Source organism: Haliotis rufescens, unplaced genomic scaffold, assembly GCF_023055435.1.
Source record: "Haliotis rufescens isolate VD_foot unplaced genomic scaffold, xgHalRufe1.0.p SCAF_17, whole genome shotgun sequence".
In the NCBI taxonomy this organism is placed as follows: Eukaryota; Metazoa; Mollusca; class Gastropoda; order Lepetellida; family Haliotidae; genus Haliotis; species Haliotis rufescens.
The window spans coordinates 5,163,682-5,187,555 of NW_025963857.1; the positions used below are offsets into that span (position 1 = coordinate 5,163,682).

General features: G+C 42.8%; 1 protein-coding gene across 1 annotated transcript; it reads left to right on the forward strand.

Annotated features, from left to right (window-relative positions):
- Nucleotides 1-159: 159 nt before the first annotated feature.
- On the forward strand, nucleotides 160-17,020 carry LOC124143242 (mitochondrial ribosome-associated GTPase 2-like). Its single transcript, XM_046512173.2, has 7 exons — nucleotides 160-201; nucleotides 3,037-3,168; nucleotides 4,662-4,809; nucleotides 7,261-7,376; nucleotides 11,323-11,544; nucleotides 13,286-13,424; nucleotides 16,593-17,020. The coding sequence occupies exons 1-7, from the start codon at nucleotides 184-186 to the stop codon at nucleotides 16,967-16,969; spliced, it is 1,152 nt and encodes a 383-aa protein (XP_046368129.2). The 5' UTR covers nucleotides 160-183; the 3' UTR covers nucleotides 16,970-17,020.
- Nucleotides 17,021-23,874: the final 6,854 nt, after the last annotated feature.

A 23,874-nucleotide genomic window follows, 5' to 3' on the forward strand; every position in this document is an offset into this window, starting at 1 on the left:
GTAGAGCGCAGAAGTTGTTTGTTGAAAATGATATTAAAATATATTTGCCACAGTTCAATGCTATTTCGACGTACAATTATTCAGCGCGTGTCTCTCTTTATTTCATATTATTTATGAATAGCAATGAATCTATTTTAGCATACTGCAGTTAACGTCTTTTTGACCTTTGACCTCAACCTTCACATGTGCGGTCACTTGTCAGTAAGCTTGCATGTTATGTAAACGTGACAAGTTTCACGCGTACATATCGACTAAACAAGACCGTGAATCATTCACCAAATCAAAAGGTGTATATCGATCTGTCTTAGCATAGTCAAAGTCTTTGCTATGCAAAGGTACAAATGCAATCAGCCATGGTTGAAGTTGGCGCAATAGGGGAATTAGCTATAGTCTTACGCTATGACTTTACTGGTACTGACATTATTTATTGGGACATTTATCATTTTATTATATATATTTCTCTTTCACATACCGACATTGACTTACATAGGACTGTTTCTCTTTTCACCACTCACTCATATATGATTTTCTGGTAGTTTCAATTTATTTTAGTAATTTTAGGTCTTTGGCCTATGTGTACAAACGTTATAGTACAGGCGGAATTACCCATACAATTCTTTCCATATGTGCATAGTTCAAATATTTTATTAAATTTTAATGATGTTACGGTTTGGCGATGACATCATATTGTTAAATTTATGGATGTTAGGATGAAGATATGATTTTATGAACTCAGTGTATTTAACTATGAACGTTGCTTCCTCTAAAAGGCGACTATGTCGTAAGAGGCGACTAACGGGATCGGGTGGTCAGGCTCGCTGACTTGGGTGATGCATGTTATCGATCCCAATTGCGTGGATCGATGCTCATGTTGTCAATCACTGGATTGTCTGGTCCAGATTGATTATTTACAGACAGCCGTCATATAGCTGGAATATTGGTGAGTGCGGCGTTAAACAAATGAACAAACAAACAAAACTATGAACGAATATACAGAAAGATGTTCACATGTCAGCTGTTGTGAACCTGCACATAATTAGACATCTAACTGAACAGAGCTCGCCCCGAGAGGACTTCCCTTGACACAGACTGTAACGAGAGATTAAGTGACCAGTGACCTTATAACATCATTCAGGGTATGAGGGCACAGGGAGGTTAACCCATAATAGGCTTATGATAGAGAATGAATGACGTTACCGTATTCAACGTAATAAGCGCCCCGCTCTAATAAGCGCCCACGGCGATATTTGCTGATATATTGGCTAGTAAACAATCCTAATAAGCACCCCTTCCGATTAATCAATGTACACACGACTTATTTATTCTCGATATGCACACCCGTGTGTTATATGCACCCTTAATTATGGGCAATTAAATTCTGGAAAAATACATCTGTCGTATAAACATTATAGGCTGGCACCTTAAACCACAAAATTTATCTTTCAACTATGTTTTTTTTTCCCACCAAAATAATATTCTAATAAGAAGCCCCCTATTTCTAATTTTGAGAGCGCCCTGGGCGCTTATTACGTCGAATACGGTAACTTACAAGTGGACCCTAATTAGCTGATGATTCCAGCAAGGATGTATAATAATAATGATTGTGAGTCTGTTATCTCTGTAATGAATATTCAATGTCAAATCATGTTTATTTCGGCTTTTACATCAGAATCACTTATACAAAGAGAGAAGCACACATTCAAATAAATACCATGCATTATTGAACAGTGACAGGTGATAATAATGATTGCCTATAGTTTAAGTCTTCCTTCACATATCGTGAACAGTTTTCTAATCATGATTTACAATTGCAGTTTAATAGCTTTGAATATTTCACAACATTTGAACCATTTAGGCAAATACATTATTTGTAATGAATTATTTTGCTTTACATTCCAACATGAAATGGAGTTCATCCTCGCTGTATCTGCTGTCACATATTTTACATATACCACTTAATCATACAAGATCTAATCTTCCCGAGGCAAGAGAGTTAACTGACTTTAAAAGTCCAGTTTCCACCCTTGCCGAACTAAGCTGGAATTATTGGGCTTGATCGTAGCGCCACCAGTGGCTATTACCAGTTATGTCCCTTTGAAGCCTCTCCTATGGACCAATCATATTCCATCACTTGCGTTTACTTCACACAAAATGGTGGCGCCCATTTAGGACGATCTGATCGATAATCAAGATCTATATTGTTATAAAACATGTCTTGCATTGCGAAATGCATCAAATCACGTAAGCACCTTGATTAAAAACATGAAAAGATTTGGAAAATATCCGCTGACAACGAGTTGGCGGTGTACATGCTTTGCAAATCCTGCAGTCCATCGAAATCTGCACGACAGTTTACGAACTGGATTTCGATTTTGGTGCGCGATTTTGATTGGACTATGCATAGACTCGTTAGTCCAGCCCAAATCTAACTCCATAATACCAGCCTAGTTCGGCAAGGGTGGAAACTGGACTTTTATAGTCAGTTAACTCTCTTGCCTTGGGAAGATGACAAGATCTTTACTTTTGTGATTACGTTACAATGGTAAAGTCTGTAGTGACAGTCTAAGAAGACATACATATATATATCTTCTGATCTCTTAACATGAATGTTTTCCACATAATATTAACATCTGACAGCGACTTAATCTGTTTATAATGCACGAAATGTCGAGAATCCATAATCTCCTTGAACATTGTTTATTACAATCCACAAATCTTTGCTTGAAAATAGAAATATACATTACATGAATACTAAAACTGGATTAGAAAAAATTATGCGGCCTTTGATCAGGTTGTTTTATACTAATACCTATCAAGAAATATGCCAAGAAATATAACTGGTTATTTGATGCTGTAGAATATACAGATGCTGAAATCAATAAATACAACATGAGTAGTATTAGCAAGTCTTCTTGACTTGTTTACCAATCCAGTTTCATTGAATAAAAATTTGTTTAAATCATACAAAATGAGTGAGTGAAAATCTCCTGTAACTACATAGTGATATTGTAACCAAGGTAATTTAATCTATTTCAGATGTCATTGCAGATGGAGAGGTCATCCCTGCTTCTGTCGACAGCAATTAGACAACTGGTGCGACTTTCACAAACACGTCATCTCGCAGCCAAGCCTCTGAAACCAAGCAAAGCTAAAGGGAAGGAATCCCAGGTATTTTGTGTCAGCTCAATTCACTCATTGAGGGAGCAGAGTTAAGTCCCTTTTCTCTTTAGACATATTAGGAGTTGCTGGTGATGGGTCCAAACCCCAGACTTGCCCCAATTAGGATCCAGTGATGTTGCAAGAGACAAATGGCACTAGGACATTTGCGTGCGGTGTCTGAAACTCCCCAGAGTAAACTGAGAGCCTTAAGGGCCAGCACATTTCAAAAGCTAGGCCCATTGGAAAAACTGTAGGTGCATTGGAAAAACTGTAGGCCCATTGGAAAAACTGTAGGTGCAAACATTTAGCTGAAGCAGGGAGACATACTCTTGCAATATAAATTACAAAACATAACCAGTTAACCAGAAGCTTTTACTGCCACAGGTTTGGTGGTGGTGGTGATAGATGAAGCCTACATTTATCAGAAAATTATCACCTTGTGAAACTGTAGCAGGGCATAGAGTCATCCCACAGATGACATCCTTACCTTGTCAGCTTGCTGACGGGGTTAACCTCTTTGGTCATGTGGACAAGGCGTTCGACCTCTGATCAGAAGGTCCGTGGTTCGAATCCCATCACGGGACTCTGAAATTTTATGGCCGCTACATTGGCGTCCAACGTGGGACTGAGCACGTTCATATTAAATTTGAGCAAAATAAGCCTCAGTACCCTACTATGCGGCCCGGGACGTGCCTTCTGTTGACGGGGGAGTATGTAGCAGGGCGTAGAGTCATCCCACAGATGACATCCTTACCTTGTCAGCTAGCTGACGGGGTTAACCTCTTTGGTCATGTGGACAAGGCGTCCGACTCTGAAATTTTATGTTCGCTGCAAAACATCTTTGCGAGTACATGTCATACACCATTTGAAAGGTCTAATCCTGCTGTTTATGCATATGAAAGTTTTGTTTATCACATTAGATAAATAATGCTTAATAAATAATTCCTTAAATAAACTGCAGGCCGTAAGGGCCTGCTGAAATTTAAAACTATCAGATCTGTCGGCCTTGGGCCTACAGGTCAATGTCTATTTCCACCACTGTTTACATGACTGATAAACTTTTGAAAGTAGATTCTGCTATTTCTTTACCAATTACGAAAAAAGACATTTGGAACTTTGGATGATCTACGTAGCTATGGACCCTGCGATTGTCATGGTGGTTAATGTCTAAGACCTGAGTCACCTTGGACATGCCTTTGACATTAGCAAATTTCATTTCCATGACAGCTGCTTTGTTAAAAATTAAGTTTTAAATTTATCTTTTTTTTTTTGATTATTAAAATGCTCAGTTTACGATTACTGTTTATTTAGTGTGTGATTGTGATTGATACTACTATCGAGGGGTAAAAAAATCACGATCCACGGATACATCTAGAGATTATGCACCTTTACTTACAATGGAAAAGGTGTATCGGCCAATACAGCTATTGTTATAACAATGGAAACCATGGCAACATGACAAGAAGTGGGGAATAATGAAGGCGTTTTTTTGTTGTTTCCAGGTTAAGCATTTTGTGGACTTCAGGAGGGTTGAGGTGATTGGTGGTGGTGGAGGTCATGGCTGCATGGCCTTAACAAGTCTCCATCGTAAAGAGTGGGCGGGACCAGATGGTGGAAATGGTGGCAATGGCGGCCATGTTGTGTTCAAAGGTGAAGGTTGTTGTTGTTACAGTGTATATATTCAGTTAATGTGATCCTTCAAATTATGAGACAAGGCAGGTGCCTTGTATCTTGTACATTCTATATGTTTTAAGTTATGCATAACTTTTTGGACAACTGCTGTCGTTCTTTTTCAAGAACACTGGTAATCTCCGGCGTCTTGTTTCAAGTAGCCATCTTGAATATTTTACGTGGCCACATGGTTGATGAACGTGGTTCATGTGCTATATTCTTCTTTCCCTGGTATCTCATTATTGTCGTACCCTTGCAAGTGTATTGTTTGTCTTTGTATGTTGTCATACGGTTTCGTAATCTTGTTTTCATGAACCCAGGTAGTTTGGAAAACACATTATAGCTTCCATAATCGGGCGTGGATGCATTGTGATTTGTGCCATCCTGTTTCAAGTGCCGGCATAATATCTTGGCGTGGGATCCCCTCCCCTTGTACATCACCATGCCTCCAGTCTCCTCGATGTAAAGACTGTCTCCCGAAGGACATCGAGGACACATATCTACATGTCCCAATCCATCCCAACGACCGGAAATTCCTCCGCTTCATCTTTATGGGAGTCCATTACCAATGGGCGGTCCTCTGGAATGGAATCTCTTTGGCCCCGTGGCTATTCACATGCCTTACCAAACTGATGGCCTCATACCTCCATCTCCGGGACTTTCAGTTCGAGGCCTACATACATGACCGCCTCCTGAATCATTGGGACACAGTCACAGGGACTTTAACCTCCGTCTCCACCACCTTGGTTGAAAGATCAATCTCAGGAAGTCAGAGTTGACGCCCTCATTCCACCTTCAGTTCATCGGGGGGTCTTTTTGAGACCAACCTCGACCTCCTCTCTGTACCCAGGGACCGGTGGGAACACATACAATTACACTTTGTCCCAGATCTCCACCAGCCACACACGCTGTGTCAGTGGCAAGTTCTCCTGGACCTCAACCTGACATACAGTGGAAGGCTCCAACTACGCCCAGTCTAGATGTTCATGGTTCCCTACATCAGGCATCAGGATCCCTCAGTTTCCATTGTCGTCCCGGATCACCTCAAACCGCACCTCTGGTGATTGACAGTGGAATCCAATGTCTTAGGGATTGGGCACACACCTAGATGGACAAGTCGCCTTAGGGCTGTGCCCCACCGATTGGCACCAGTGCCACATCAACAACCTAGAACTTGGAGCACTTATTCTGGCTATCTCCGGCTTTCAATCTCGACAGACAACATAACTGTTGTCTGGTGTCTTCAGAAGCAAGGAAGAACTCATTCATCCTTGCTCCTTGAACATAGCTTGTGGATTGACTGAAGATCCATTTCCAGGTCCTACACATTCAAGGCTGTTGCAACATCCCGGCGGACGATCCATCTCGGTCAGACAAAGTCGCAGAGTGGAAGCTCCACCTAGACGCCTTCGCTCTTGTTTGTCAAGACCACGGTCTCCCCAACATAGACCTGTTTGCCACCAGCCAGAACCATCAGATAGCGACATTCATATTGCTGGCACTTGATCCCCTTGCCTGGGGGGTTGACGCCTTCAGCGTACCCTGGGAAGGACTAAAACCGTATGCTTTTCCATCACCTGTGCTACTTCTCAAGGTCATCCAAAAGATCAAATCGATGCAGAGCCTCGATCTCACTTTGGTCCTGCCCTGGTGGCCTGCAAAGCCCTGGTTCGTCGACCTCAGAGAATCAACCACCGCCGACCTGCTACCACTCACACACTGGCAGTCACACGTGGGACCAGACAGGTTATATCTTCACTTCTGGTCCATATACAGAGGGCGTTAAATGTAAAGGGACCTTGGCCAGAACAGCGTAGGCCATCACGATGGCACATCGTCCATCCACTGGAAGAATTACAGCCCTTATTCCGCTCATTCAGACAGGAAGACCTGAAGGTGAAGTTTCGTCCACCAGCTTGGTACTTAAACACCGTTCTCACCTTGCTGAGAGACGTGACTTTTGAGCCTCTCGACACAATGTCGTTCTACCATCTGACCGAAAAGACATCTTCCTCCTGGTACTCGCTACAGCCGCCCATGTCAGTGAGCTACATGTCCTGGACGTCACGCGTGTTCGTTTTGGGCATCTAATGCACGGAGCTGTTCATCTGACTGTGCTGGGACTTTATTGCCAAGAACCAGCTTCCATTACAGCCCGATAAATATTCAGAAAATAATAACTTTTAGAAAACATCATAATTTTGAACAAAATAACAATAATTTCCTAATTTGAAATGTTAGATAAATCCCTTGTGTTTTTAAAATATTGAAGTATTTCAAAATTTGAAACCTGCTTACTTAGGGGCATGAAATATTCTATTACACTCGCAAATTTTAAAATGTTTTTCCCCTATATTCAGGCTAATCTTGTGGTTGTATGACTATGATACGTATGCGCATGCCTGGAGATATTTTAAATGTCTGTTGCAGCATCTGCAAACAGGAAGTCCCTGATTGACCTTGACCCTGTGATTAGAGCCGACAGTGGAGGGAAAGGTCATGCCAGAAACTGCCATGGCAAGAACGCAGAACACTTGATGGTAGAGGTGGGTATTGATGAATAGCAAGGTCAATTTGAAGTCAGGTATTATATTCAACTGCTTGGGAATTGCACAACCCTGCTTGTATTTCACGACATCCATGTTCCCTTAGTTTCTACACTTTGTCTCTATATTTCGATATAACACAGAATATGATACATGGAAAGAAGAAACCTGTTTTTTTGAGGAGGTGTATTCTATTGGGTCAGTGAAAACAGATCAATTTTTGATGAACTTTTTCGAGAACTGACTGGGTATGCATTGTGAATGTAATACTATTGTATAAGGATAAGGTGTTCTGGTATTGTTGTGTTCACTGCATAACACACGCTGGACCCCAGTGGGGCCCAGTAGAATATGTCCCCAGCAACTCAGTTCTACTTGTAAGGGGGACTGAATTGGGAACTCATGGGGGGCCCTATGCTAAGTTAATGGTTTAGTTGGTCATGTTAAGTGACTTGGTCTTGCTACGGCTGACAGGGCTACAATATATCCTGAACAACAAAAGATTTAATGCAAAGTTATGTTTTTTACCAAATCTGAAACAATTTCGGTTTGCAATAGATAAAAGACTCCTGTAAGTGTTCAAATGGTTTAATTTGCCATACTGTCTTCAGAAAATGCGTGATTTCATAAAACAACATGAACATGCCAAAATGTCAATTTACAAGTCAGTAGCATGTGTGTCCACCTCTGGTTGCGATGCAAGCAACACATCTTCATCTCATGGAATGGACCAGGCGTCGCACAAAGTCCTGTGGGATATCTGTTCATATCTGCTGGAGCATGTTTCGAAGTTCCTAGAGTGTCTGGAACACGTGGTTGACGTCGAAGGCGCCGATCCATCTTATCCCACATGTGCTCGATTGGTGAGAGATCAGGGGAGCGAGCCGGCCAGGGGATATCATTCACATTGTTTTGTTGAAGAGAATACTGAACAAGTCGAGCAATATGAGGCCGGGCGTTGTCATTTTGAAAGGTAATGCCTGGGCCATGACGACGCAAAAACGGTAGAACAACAGGGCCGATGATCTCGTCGCGGTAGCGCTGTCCATTGAGATTTCCCTCTACCACTATCAAATGGGTCCTCTATCTTGCTGTAATCCAACCCAATACCATAACCGTTGTTCTTCAATGATACAATGATTGACGTAACGTTCACCTAGACGTCGGTACACTCAAATCTGTCCATCGCTGTGGCTGAGGTGAAAATGAGACTCGACGATGAAAAGAACTTGTCCCCAATGCATGGCCTTCCAGCGTAGATGCTGTCAGCACCACTGTAGACATGCTTGATGGTGGTTTCCTGTCAAAATGGGACGTCTGGCGGGTCGTGGAGTGTCTGTGGAACACGTGGTTGCCGTCTCATCCCACATGTGCTCAATTGTTGAGACATTGGGGGAGCGAGCCTGTCAGGAGATGACATTCACGTTGTTCTGTTGAAGAGAATCGTGAACAAGTCGAGCAATATGAGGCCGGGCATTGTCATTTTGAAACTCGTCAGTGAATAAAACATCCAGCCCTTCATCCAGAGTGACGATTGCCTGACTCCGATCTCCCTACCGCTTCCTCTGCGTCATCACCCTAGTGGTGGCTGGTATCATCCAATGTTTGTGACGGGGCCCCTTTGCAGCCTTTCGTCCCAAACCTACACCTGTTCTTCGACGCATTGGCTGTGGGCTGGGGAGCGCAAACCACGATCTACATGTAGCAGGGCCAAGGTCCGTCGAAGAGTTCAAGGCAGTCATCTTGGTGGTACATCATTGGTCAGAGCTCCTTCGTTCATCATGCCTTATGAACCTTTCGGACAATCTGTCTGTCATCAGATACATAAACAAGCTGGGTTCTAACAAGTCGATGTTGCTCCTGTTGCTCTAGATCAACTTCTCCCAGGTGATCGACTCCCTCAACATTCATGTTCGAACATGGCACATTCCTGGGATCTCCACTGTCCTGACCGACACACTCTCCCCAACAGAATGGTGTCTCCACCTGTTGAACATCAGGTGGATATGCCAACTCTACCCGTTCCCAGAGATCGATCTGTTTGCAACAAGTTTCAACGCTCAGCTCTCCTGATTCATCTCTCCCATTTCACTCTTGGGAAATTAAGCTTGGGATCACTATGCTCTGGCGATCTCATGGGAAGGCTCAACATTTACGCCTTTGCCCAGACCGCATTCTACCTCAGGTCCTTCAGACACCAGTCTCCTTACACTGACTTTGGTTGCGCCTTTTTGGCCAACTCGGATTTGGTTCACCACGCTGGTGCAGAAGGTTCCACTGTCTTCTACTCAAGATGACCTGCTTCTGCAGCCTCATTCCCAGCTGCTCCCCCAACTCCAAAACAGCGTTGTTTGGGCGCATCTCCAGAGGTCCTTTGTAGCCAAAGCGGGTTGCTAAGACCATTATAGGGCTCACCGTTCCTCTACTCAAGAACTTCTACGACCACAAGTGGGAGGCGTTTGAGGCCTATTGTCACGCTCGTGATATTTCCACTCCCATCTTTGCTTCCCTGCTACAGGTCGCTGAATACATCCATCATTTGAGGTCTACACGGAAGCTTAAGGGATCTGCTTTGGCCACATATCTGGCTGTGATCATCTCCATCATTGCTACCACCACGGGTTTGAAGATCTCTGCAGTTGTGGACTTCAATCCCTCATTCAGTCCTACAAGTTGGCATTCCGTTTCCGACCTTTTACGTGGGACCTTTACGTAATTCTCTGTCATTCAACTTGGACGATTATGAACCACTTGCTGACAAGGAATTCGAGTTGATCACTTTCAAGACTGTTTTTCTGCTGGCCCTTGCAACTGCTGCACGTGTTAACCAGATCCCAGATCCACACGCTTGATGTTAACATGATCCTGTTTGAAGGTTTTTCTGGGCCTGGCCATGCAAGATGAGTGTTGCATCCTGTCTTTTAGCCTGGAGACCCCTTCAGATCAATAATAAGTTGTAACCTGTATTGCTTGTTCTTTACAGATTGCCGTCGTTCATGTAACAATGTCAGACGTGAAAACATGTTCTGCATGATATACCCAATTTCATGCTGTTACGTTCAACTAACATATCGTGATCGTATCACCAGATTTGCTGTGTTTTCTCACTCACGAGTTATTGTCTTTAAGACACTAAGAAACCAAGACACTTAAGATATTTTATAAAGTTCACTGTTTAGCACCTGCTTACCTGTGTATGGAGGCTATGACAGGCTGGGGTATCAGCACCACACTGTCCACACGTGGGATAAATGCATAGTATGAGATAGGATAAGTTTAAAAATTTGGAAATTTTATTGTCAATTGTATATTTAAATTCTTATTTTATCTCACACGTTATATGCCCTCCCAACCATCCCCACAACTGCTCCATCCTGTAAGCTCTGATGGAAGAGAATGATGAGGCAGGGTGAATTACATGATTAGACCTTGTAGCTTGCTATACGCTGGAGTATATAAAAAAATAACAGTGTGTGACAGAGGATCGAAGGAGAAAGAAGAGATGCATTGAATGAGATAGATAAAAATATACAATTAACAATAAAATTTACAATTTTCTTCACCTGTAGGTACTTGGGGACAATAAAAGGATGTGTGGCAGGTGTTGATGGGGATGAAAATAAAATGATTATATTTTTCGACCTTTGAAGATCCGGGTAAAGAATTCTGAAAGGTTTTCAGCAACTCATGCTTGCTGTAAAAGGCGACTATGCTTGTCGTAAGAGGCGACAAACAGATCAGGTAGTCAGGCTCGCTGACTTGGTTGATGCATGTTATCATTTCCAGTTGCATGGATCGATGCTCATAATATCAATCATTGGACTGTCTGGTCCAGACTCGATTATTTACAGACCTTTGTCTAGCCGATATATTGCTGAATGCGGCATTAAACAACAAACAAGCAAACAAGATTCTATTTTTCCTACAATGTAACACCAATTTCCAGGTCCCGGTTGGCACTGTTGTAAAAGACGAGGATGGGAAGACTCTGTCCAGTCTGGAGGCTAGTGGGGAGTACTATGTGGCTGCTCGGGGAGGTGCAGGTGGTCATGGTAACCACTTCTTCCTGTCCAATGAGAATCGTGCACCAGCGTATGCAGAAGCTGGCGCCGAGGGTCAGAGACGGGTTCTGCTTGTAGAACTGAAGACAATGGCGCATGCTGGGCTGGTAAGTAACTGTAATCACTAAGAGAACGATTGTGAAGAAATTAAGAAATTGAATTGACCCACCAGTTAAATTTGTGATTTAGAGTTTCTTCTCTGACTGACTGTGAAGATCTGGTTTAGAATAGCCTTCAGCAACCCATGCTTGCCGTAAAGGCGACTATGATTGCCGTAAAAGGCGACTATGCTTGTCGTAAGAGGATCAGGTTGTCAGGCTTGGCTGATGCATGTCATCATTTCCAAATTGTGTAAATCAATGCTCATGATATCAATCACTGGATTGTCTGGTCCAGACTCGATTATTTACAGACCTCCGTCATATAGGTTATGTGTTCGATTCCCAGAATCAGTCCATTTGTGATCCTTCAGTTTGATTAATGGCTGATACTGGTAGATAGACATGGCAAGTGACCTCGGATACAAGGATCTTCCACTACAAATGAATGTCCACAACAAACATACAGTGGAGATTAGAAGATCACTGCTGATGTTCTGAAGTTTTCTAAAGGCCACAACAAATTACAGTCAAGTCTCGTTAATCCAACATGGTTGGTTGCACATGATTATGTCAGATTAACGAGTATGTCGGATAAATGAAATGAAATTGTAATTAGATCACGATACAAACACGTTGTAATAAAAAAATGAAAAATGAAATATTCATATTGCTATGTTACATTGTTAGCGGAATATGTTTTGGAATCATGCAACCTCTAAAGCTTAACACAAAACTACTGTTGACTGATTCAAAATACTTTTGAAAGAACAGTCTGGAATAGAAGTCGCCAGTTTGAAACTAGTGCCATAAAGCTCAAGAAAGCTGCTTATTTAGTGGCTAATATCAACTTCCTGTTAGTCATTGCGAAAGGTCGGTCTGACGTGACCTGCAATGGGATGTCCTCAGCGGTAGCGAGAACTTGCATCTGATTTTTTGGAGATTGAGGTAATCTAAGCAAGTGATTTTCTAAAATCCTGTTTTGTTTATTTAAAGCATTAATTGTTTATTGTTAAGCAAGCTAAGCAGCCATTGTAATATGCAGCTACTAGACGACTCGTCTCGCATCAAACCACGGGCTGTGTACTCGCGGGTAGATGACCACGGAGTACGCTGATCACTGTGTCTGATTAACAAGACTGATTATTTAGCGATTTTGGTAATTTGTTGCAAATTAGGTGTGTTGGAGTCAGAGTGCGAGACTGTCGGAGTAACAGGTCTAAATAGCAATGATTTAATCAGTTCCCATCAATAGTGTCGGATAAAGCCGATGGATGGATTAAAGAGTGTTTGATTAATGAGACTTGACTGTAATTATATATTAATAGTTTAAAAAAATATGAGGTGGGATGCAACATATTTTTTATATTTTATTAACAAACTTTTCAAGGCACCAGGGTTAGGGATGGACTTCAGCAACCGATGCTTGTCGTAAGAGGTGATTCACGGGAAGTGGAAGAGGGGAAGTCAGGCTCCCTGACTTCGTTGATGCATGTCATCGTACCCCACATTCCATAGATGCTCATGATGTCAATCACTGGATTATCTGGTCCAGACTGAGTTATTTACAGGTGGCCATCAAATAGCTGGAATTTTGCTGAGTGTGGTGTTAAACAAACCAACACATAAAAAAACAAAACAACAAAAACACACAAACAAACAAAGAATTGCTGTCAACTGATGAGATTCGCATGATGGATGATTGGCATGTATGCTTGAATTCTTGGAAGACAAATATTTTTTATTTTAGATAGGATTCCCGAATGCTGGGAAGTCTACCCTTCTGCGCGCAATCTCTCGTGCCCGGCCGAAGGTGGCGTCGTACCCATTCACCACTCTCAACCCTCATATTGGCATGGTGATGTATGATGACTTCGAACAGATCGCCGGTGAGGAGAATGTTGAATTTGATAATATTTCAGGATACGCAGACAACATTTCTAAACCAAACACATACGTGTATACCTATCTACATGAGTTTGATAAAACGCCGCTTTCAACAGTATTCCAGCTATATCATGGCGTGCCAGCTTGATTTAGGAAGAAAGCTTGAATTGATGCAGGTCTCAGACGTTTACCACTTTTGTGAAACCAATAAGAGAGGGCTCCTGATATTATTCTAATAAAGAATGATAGAAACACTTGAACAATCTGTTTGATAAATGTGAAAGAGTCTTTGGTAATTTTATTTTTGCATTTGTCTGGTATTTAGGGACCGGCCATTTATTACTAGGGGTGTCAGAAGTTTTTGATGCACTGATGTGTAGAAAATAATGACCCTCCCCAAATGCTTGTCATATTTTTTCATGACCCTCCCTGAAAAGACAAAATTAAAAAATATAAAGTTAAGAATTGGTAGCTTAAACAGTATAATTGCTAACAAGGCCCTGTTTACATGCATCCATTTACCCCTGGGGTATTTTCGTGGGAATATTTGCCTTTCAGGGTAATTTTGGGTAAATAAACACAAAATGTCCCCAGTGGTAAATTTGCCCTACCTCCGGACTTAGGGCAAATTTTCTTACCCTCACTTCAGATTAAATGTCGATCTAATTGTCCGTGTGTTGTGTGTGTTCTCCTTCAATTTTGGTCCCCGCAAAACCGAACACTCAACCGGGGTAGAATAGGTCTTCAGCAACCCGTGCTTGCCGTAAAAGGTGACTATGCTTGTCGTAAAAGGCGACTAACGGGATCGGGTGGTCAGACTCGCTGACTTGGTTGATGCATGTCATCGATCCCAATTGGGTGGATAGATGCTCATGATATCAATCACTGGATTGTCTGGTCTAGACTCGATTATTTACAGACAGCCGTCATATAGCTGGAATATTGCTGAGTGTGGCGTCAAACAACAAACCAACCAACCAACCAAACCATGCACCTTGGATGTTGGTGCCACCTGCATGTAAGATTTCAGATCCCTATGTTGTCTGTGGACTATGTATCGTGGACTGCAGCATGGCAGTCTGGTAGGTGGGGCTTATCTTTATTTTCACACTGTCTGTTGGACTATGTATCGTGGACTGCAGCATGGCAGTCTGGTAGGTGGGGCTTATCTTTATTTTCACACAGGCTGCGTAGTGCAGCATCTTCAGCAACAAGCATTGATACAAAATTGACGTCAACGTCAGCCATCCTGAGGAAACGTCTCAATCTCCCTTTGAATCGTCCGAATGTGTTCTCAATCGTTATATGTGAACTGTGTGGGTGGTAGTTGAAGTACGCCTGTTCTGCTGTGAGCTGTCCTCTGATTGTGAATGTTTTCAGGAGCCAGGAGGTCAATGGGTAGGCTGTGAATCAGTATACTCCCTGCATAATGATGAAGCACCACTCTTTTCCGTTGGCAAAGCCAGCATGGCAATAGTTCGGAGCAATCATGGGAACATGTGTCATATCTATTGCTCCTGCACATTTTGGAAGGTTCCTTTTGTCTTTATTACCTTCAAAAACCTCCATGTGGAAATCTGACCAGTTTCTTTGAACATTGTCTGAAATACGGCTTCACAGACGTCATGGATGCAGGGGGGCGGTCGGGTAGCCTAGCGGTTAAAGCGTTCACTCGTCACGCCGAAGACCTGGGTTCGATTCCCGACATGGGTACAATGTGTGAAGCCCATTTCTGGTGTCCCCCGCCATGCTATTGCTGGAATATTGCTAAAAGCGGTGTAAAACCATACTCAGTCAGTCATGGATGCAGATACACACTGTTGACCTGGCTATTCTTTACAAGTTACCGATAAACAATGGAGATAGCTCTATGGACATACAACTTGTTTATTACAATGAATGTGACATTTCAATGTATATACCAACACCGTTCTCAAGCAAATGATGTACAGAAATGAGGAGTAGGGATGTTATAGACATGTGGATAATTGATGTTTATACAAGGTTGAATGATGATAGATTGATGTTTACACAACAGATGAGGTTGAAGTATAAAGCCTATTGATGTACATATCATAATATAGAGGATTAACAAGGCATGATTGAGTAAAACATTCTCAAAGCCAATGGCAGACCTTACCCACATGTATGTAACCTTCCTTCTTCACATTTCTGCACATCATTTGCTTCAGTAATTAGGGATGGTCTCCAGGCAGATGCTCTATCCACTAGACCATGGAGACGTTCTATGGTAGTGAGGTGAGGTGAAATGGGGTTTAACGTCCCGTCCAAGAATATTGCGCTTACATAGTGACGTGTGTGCGTGCGTCTGCTAGTCTGGACTGATGGCATTTATATTGCTAGCCCACTGAGATAGTATGCCGCAGTTTAAAAGGATACCCAACTCAGACACAGTATACTGACTCCGAGCTGACCAGTCCTTGTTTTGCCCCTTAATGCCAAGCGTCAAACAGGGTAACAACAAGTACCACCTTTTAATGTCTTTTGGTATGACGCGGCTGGGGATTGAACCCCAGACCTTCCGCTCTCTGGGCAGACGCTCTACCACTAAACCACAGAGGCGGTCTGTTCTGTTGTAACTAAGACATAGAACAATGGTGGGATCTCATGCGACATTGGACACAATAAGGGCAGGACATAAACAGATGCAAAGTCAAAGTGACCTGAAACAACATATTCTGCAAAATTATTTTAAAATATTTACAACATTCACTCCTTTGTTTAATAATACCCAATAGACTGGCTCCAAAGGAAGAAACATATATCAAATACCTCAATAAAAATACCCAGATGATAATGGTTGTATGTGGGCAAATACTCAATGGCTCAGAGTTTCTGGGTCATTGTCTGTCAGCAGGCAACTTCTGGGATTCACTGGACATCATGATCCTGAGGAGTATTAAGCTCACATGCTGCAATGGGGTGCTATTGATGTAAGGGAGATAACTCTCATTTCTGAAAGTGCTTATTCTATATTTACACATGAATCAGATTAATGTTATTGTCAGGTGTAAGTTTAGCATTGTTGAGTGTGGTTGCTATGTGGTGTTGTGATGAGAATGATATGTGTCAGTTGTATTTGAATATTTGCTTGAGTTTTCTGAAGTCTATCAGCCCACTCCTTCACTCACTCATGCTTTTGTCCTCAGTTGCTGACATCCCGGGACTCATCTCAGGCGCACATCTCAATAGAGGTCTCGGAATCTCATTTCTACGACACATCCAACGATGTACATGTCTTCTATACGTCCTTGACCTTTCTGTTGATGACCCCTGGACACAACTACATGACCTCCAATTTGAACTAGATCAGTACGAGGAAGGCCTCTCGCAGAGACCATGCGCCATTGTGGCCAACAAGATCGACCTTCCTCAAGCTGATGAGAACCTCCGAGCTCTCCGAGATCATGTGACACTGCCGGTATTCCCTGTGTCAGCTCGAGAGCGAGTTGGTATCCAACAATTACTGGTACATCTCCGGGAGCTTTATGATACGTATGCAGAGAGGAAAGGAACTGGGTGGTGAAGAATATTCCTGTCGCCTTATGTATTGATATAAAATCTAAATTCAATTTTATACAAGGATTCCATGAACAGTTTGTTATTTTTCCAATGTTTTTATTCATTTCAGAGTGAGTGAGTTGGGTAGCTTTTCACAGTATTACAGTTATATCGCTGCGTGTCAGCTTAATTTTTGAGGAAAGCCCGAAGTGATGCAGGTCTCAGACGTTTACCACCTTGGTGAAACCCACGAGCATGGATATGGTGCTGACAAAACCAGAAAAATAATTGGGTCCAAAGGGGATTCAAACCCATAATTATAGGTTTCTGGTGTGTCCAAGGGACGCAACTCTCCACAGCGAATCACGGGGCCTTTGACGACTGGGTTACCCGTGCACCCGATTCATGTCAGATGTTACAGTCCCATATGTTAGGCATACTCGTTATCACATACATTTAATGTTGGGGTGTAATTCATTGATTTCTTTGATGAAAGATTCTAACCTGGTGAGACCCAGTGTCCACATTAGGTATATATCATCAATAAATCACACGTACAGTTTTAGGTTATCGGTCGTTTTTTTTAGGAGTTTTTCTCCTTATTCTCTCATAAATATGTTACCGTTTGGTGCCGATAGCTGTACCTCCTATTTGTACATAGTGTTCATTATTAAAAAGGGGTGATGGGATAGCCTAGTGGTTAAAACGTTTGCTCGTCACGCTGAAGAAACGGGTTCACTTCCCCACATTGGTTCAATGTGTGAGGCCCATTTCTGGTGTCCCCACCGTGATATTGTAGGAATATTGCTAAAAGCGGCGTAAAACCATACTCACTCACTCACTCACTCATCAAAAACAAGTTTATTTTGTCCAGGACAAGTCGTAGTGTAGAAAGTAAACTTGTGGGACTTATAGACCAGTTTGGTTTGAATCGTGGAAAGCCTGGGCTACTGATCAAAGGCCTTCCCTGTTTGGTATGGTCGTGTAAAAGCATGATGTGGCTATTTGGCCGAAATTTTCTAAAATCTGGATAAAGTGAACTACAAAGAAACACCGGAAGCTCCATAGCTCTATCAGGCTGATTTGTACAATATGCCAAAAGGCATACAAACGTCAGATTTAAAAATCATCTGAAACGTCACGAGCATTCAAGCGTGGAAATACCAACTTCTACCACCGCCAGTTGCACATTTGACATGACTGAAGTCCTGTCCACTTCCAACACAAGGAGGGGCGGTCGGGTAGCCAAGTGGTTAAAGCGTTCGCTCGTCACGCCGAAGACGCGGGTTCGATTCGCGACATGGGTACAGTGTGAGAAGCCCATTTCTGGTGTCCCCCGCCTTGATATTGCTGGAATATTGCTAAAAGCGGCGTAAAACCATACTCACTCACTCACTCCAACACAAGGATGTGGCCCACAGAGGATGTGGCAGGGTCAAACTCATATCCCTAGCAGAGGATGCATATCTTACGCCATCTGTAAGCGGATCACCTGTGTCAAGCAGAGGTGTCAACTCATCACCTAAATCACCTCCCTCCACCCGCTCGCTTAGTACAACCCCCACCATTTGAAAGATGGGTGAACTATTTTGAGGACCCTAATGTAGACTTAGACACGGAACACTGGTCTGTTTACAGACAGGGGGCACGGGTGGCCCAGTCGTCTAAGGCGCCGCGATTCACTGTGCAGAGTTGCGTCCCTTGGGCACGCCAGAAACCTATGATTGTGGGTTCGAATCCCGGTTCGCCCCAATTATGTTTCAAGGATTTGTCAGCACCATACCCGTGCTCGAAGTGGTAAACGTCTGAGACCTGCATCACTTCGGGCTTTCCTCCCACATTAAGCTGATACGCCGTGATATAACTGGAATACTGTTAAAAGCAAGCGGCGTTAAACCCAACTCACTCACTCACTCACTCACTGTTTACAGACAACAAAATAGGGCATTTCAAAGCCATCCACTCCCAGGCACCAAAAAAGTCATCACGCGGTCCACAGGACACCCTTTGGGCTCATAAATAAATCATTTTGATCTCATCCCTGTGGTTTGTCTTTTTATCAGGTCCTCTGACCTAAGGTAGACTCCCCAATCCCAGCCGGAGAACACCCTGCTCCAGCAATATACACTTACGCTCACTAGTGCACCACAATGCACACGGCTGAAATGTAACACAATGTAAAAGACATAGATTTATTGAAGCATTCATAAAATCACGACACTACTGACACTGACATGAGGGGTAGAAAAAGTTGTTTAACAAACTCGCATGTAATTTTTGATGGTTTAATGCCTGTTGTTACAAGGGGGTCTGCGCAATAAGCATAACAGCTTAAGGATATCGCGGAACACAGGGATAGTCTCAAAACATGAATTCTCCCTGTGGTCTTAGTCTTTGTCTGTGACTGCGACCTCTTGTGTGTGATATGTCATGGGACTCGCGCCATTGCTGTGTCTGCGGCGGTGTCCTGGTTTTCAATTCAAAACAGACCATGAGGAGTGTTGTAGTTACATCAGATTTCAACAAATAGCATTTTGTATCGTTTGTTTGTTTTTTAACACATCACTCAGCACTATTCTAGATGTATGACACCAGTCTGTAAATAATTGAGTCAGAACCTGAAAATCCAATGATTGACATCACGAACATCGATATACACAATTGGAATACGAAGATTTGCATCAACCATGTCCGCGATCTTGGCCACCCGATCCTGTCCGTCGCCTTTCCACAAGCATGGGCCGAGCTGGCATGGGTACCTGTGGATATACAGGGTAGTATAGAGTGAGTTGGGTTTAACACTGCTTTTACCATTATTCCATTTATATCACAGTGTGTTAGGTTATTGTGTGAGGAAAGCCCGAAGTGATGCAGGTCTCCGACGTTTACCACTTGAAACACACTAAACCGGTCGTACCCTTTCACAACTCTTTTCCCTCATATTGGCTTGGTGACGTGGGATGACTTCGAACAGTGAGCGAGTGAGTGAGTGAGAGTATGGTTTTACGCCGCTTTTAGCAATATTCCAGCAACATCGGGGGACACCAGAAATGGGCTTCACACATTGTACCGACTTCGAACAGATCGCAAGTGAGGAGAATGTTGAATTTGATAAAATTTCAAGATACCTTAGACAACATTTCTAAACCAAACACATACGTGTATACCTATCTACATGAGTTTGATAAAACGCCGCCCAAACCAGTTATATCATGGCGTGCCAGCTGAAACCTGAATTGATGCAGGCCACAGACCTTTAGCACTACGGTGAAACCCACTAGCCAGCGCATACTGCTGACAAACCTCGAAACATAAGCAGAGCGAAGGGGAATTCGAACCCACGATCATAGGTTTCCGGCGTGCTCAAAGGATGACACTCTGCAAAGCGAATTGCGCCTTAATATAGAAGTAAGTAAGAACCGTTAGAAGGCATTAAACAGAAACTATAGGAAAGATCAGTGTTGCCTAAATTTATAATGTTAGGAAATGAACGTGTGATCCGTGGTCAGTGTGACAAACGTTTAAAATCGAAGTATCATTTGGATGCCACATTTGCACATATGAACGGGGGTCTTGAAATAATATAATCTTTAAATCACTATGAGTGAGTATGGTTTTACTCCGCTTTTAGCAATATTATAGCAACATCACATCACTGCAGGGGACACCGGGAATACGGCTTCTCGCATCGAACCGGATCTTCGGCGTGACGAGCGAACGCTTCAACCTCTAGGCTACCCCCCCCCCCCCCCCCCCCCCCCCCCACCGACATCTGTCTAAGGTCCAGGACAATTTGTTAAAAATGAAAGGATATATCATCTGAAGTTTACTGAGAAACAATATGCTGGTCTTCGTCATATTTGACATCAATGTGAAATTTGGGGACCGGATATTTAGGCATGAAGTAGGCATTCCAATTGCTGCCAATTATGCAATAATGCTCACATTGCCAATTCCCTTCCACTGATTTACCCACCTAAGCCAGAAATAAGGGACCAGTGAAACCCTTTCATATTTAGATCTAGAATCAGAGTTAACAAAAATATTCACAATGACGAAAGATGGATGACTTCAACTTTTCAATAGTCAATATTCGTTTTTTGTCGAGCAGTATTCCAGAAGCTCTAGTCAATGGTATCTACATTTCACAACTTTTGGGGTATTATCGAACATGCTCTTTCTACGAAGATTTCAAAGAATGGTCAACAGACTCTTGCTCAAAATTAAAACTGTTTGCTGGGAGTTTTATGGTAGACGTGCGGAGGACATTTTCAAAATTCACGCATCAGTGACAAAAATGATGTCTGATGCAATTCCCTCAGTAGACTTTACCATAAAAAGAAATTAACTACCATGTATTATTTCCTGGACCTCTTCAAAGATTCCGTCACAACTGTATGGATATAAAAATGTGAAAATGTTAAGAATCGCGAAGCCGATATAATTTATTAATTACTTCAGTTGGCTTCAAATCCGGTGTATTCCCCGTCCACCCCGTGAGACATATCCATAACAAGGATCCTTGTGTTGAATAACAGGACTGATTACGCCATGCATTTACTAATACTTCAGAAAAATATATATAATGTATTAAAGAACGACACACGTTCCTTTGGGCGTTCTCTCCCGATTTGATAAGAATGAGTAGAAACTTCATATTGATATTAATCAAACACTTGATCACACACAATGCAAAGTTAAAATGCATACCAAAGCACGGACAGTTTGCAGTGGGGCTCAATACTAATGGTCCGTTTTTCGCGATATTTTAAATATAGACCGTTTTTCCTAAATTCTCTCAAAATGCATTTCCTCGCACTATAAACACGATATCCTCAGAAACCGCTGAACCATTGAAGCTAAAACATGCTTGTTCCCGCAATGATCGCACCTGATTTGTTTGAATCCGATTTTTTCAATATGGCCGCCAGGTCAGAGACACTGAAAAAAGCTATTTGTGGCCATTACTCAGTCATTCGTGCTCCAAATGTACGTACATGCTCCAAATTATCTCAAAATGCATGTTTTGCTCTATACACATCTTCTCCTCTGAAATTATCAGACTGAGCGCCCTGAACTTACACAGAAAATATTTGAATGTTGACAGCAACTGTTGCAAAGTGTCTGTCTTTACTGACCAGTTTAACTGTTGACTAAACTTTTGTTACAAATGTTATATTTGGGATAACACCTTCTGAGTAAAGTACAGAATCTCATACTTTTGGGGTTGAGTCCCGTCCGGGATTCGAACCCACACAGCCAGAGTGAGGCACCTGATCACCAGCACACAAAGTCAGCGATCTAACCCACTCAGCCGCCGAGGCTTCCAGAAAAATGAAAGTCCGCCAACTGGTAGTCTAGATCACATACTTTGTGTACCCCTCTGACAAGTGTAAACTGGCAGGCTCCTATGGCCGAAAGCTATGAACACACAATGCCATTAAGAAAGTAATCAAATGTAACAAATATTATAAATGTTTTACTTTACTCAGAAAGTGTTATCCAAATATAACATTTGTTACATTTGACCACTTTCTAAATGGCCTTGTGTGTTCATATACTTTTGTTATCCGGATACAGTAAACTACGTTTATAACGAACACGCTTATAACGAACTGACGGATATAACGAACTTACTTTTTTGTCCCGACTATCTGCTGTATTATGCTGTATATATGCTTATAACGAACTACGGTTATAACGAACTAAAATTAGTGGTCCCTTTGAGTTCGTTATAACCGTAGTTTACTGTATTACCATATCCAGTTAAGCCACAGTGCCGTGGCGCTGTTTGCCATACTTATATGATCAGTTCTTGGTATTTGTGTACAGTTTGTCCCATCCGACAACATGGGCTTTCTCACAGCTTAAGGATTAAGTTTTCATCCTATACACATCCTTGAACTGCCGAGCTGCTCCCTCGAAGACACGTGTACCCCAGTACAGTAAACTACAGTTATAACGAACTCAAAGGCACTAATAATGTAGTTCGTAATAACCGTAGTTCGTTATAAGCTTATATACAGCATATATACAACAAAAGGCCGGGCCTAAAACATTAGTTCGTTATATTGGTCAGTTCGTTATGAGCGTGTTTGTTATAAACGTACTTAACTGTATATATATTGGTTAGGTTTTCTTAAAAATTAACAGAATAACGTTTTTGTATATCTGGGTGGGTTGTATGAGTGTATGTCTCCTAGTCCCAGGACGTGGGGAGGGTGGCCTGGGGGTGGGCTGTATGAGTGTATGTCTCCTAGTCCCAGGACGTGGGGAGGGTGGCAAGCGCGTGGGTTGTATGAGTGTATGTCTCCTAGTCCAAGGACGTGGGAGGCTGACAAGGGGGTGAGTTTTATGAGTGTATGTGTCCTAGTCCCAGGACGTGGGAGGGTGACAAGGGCGTGGGTTGTATGAGTGTATGTCTCCTAGTCCCAAGACGTGGGGAGGGTGGCAAGGGCGTGGGTTGTATGAGTGTATGTCTCCTAGTCCAAGGACGTGGGGAGGGTGACAAGGGCGTGGGTTGTATGAGTGTATGTGTCCTAGTCCCAGGATGTGGGGAGGGTGGCCTGGGGGTGGGTTGTATGAGTGTATGTCTCCTAGTCCCAGGACGTGGGAGGGTGACAAGGGCGTGGGTTGTATGAGTGTATGTCTCCTAGTCCCAGGACGTGGTGAGGGTGGCAAGGGGGTGGGTTGTATGAGTGTATGTCTCCAAGTCCAAGGACGTGGGAGGGTGGCAAGGGGGTGGGTTGTATGAATGTATGTCTCCTAGTCCAAGGACGTGGGAGGGTGACAAGGGGGTGAGTTTTATGAGTGTATGTCTCCTAGTCCAAGGACGTGGGTGGGTGGCAAGGGGGTGGGTTGTATGAGTGTATGTCTCCTAGTCCAAGGACGTGGGAGGGTGACAAGGGGGTGAGTTGTATGAGTGTATGT

Excerpts from the sequence above, each read along its gene's own strand:
- LOC124143242 (XM_046512173.2), top strand. Across the intron at positions 7,377-11,322 it reads CAGAACACTTGATGGTAGAG|GTCCCGGTTGGCACTGTTGT; the intron begins GTGGGTATTGAT and ends ACCAATTTCCAG. Across the intron at positions 11,545-13,285 it reads CAATGGCGCATGCTGGGCTG|ATAGGATTCCCGAATGCTGG; the intron begins GTAAGTAACTGT and ends TTTTTATTTTAG.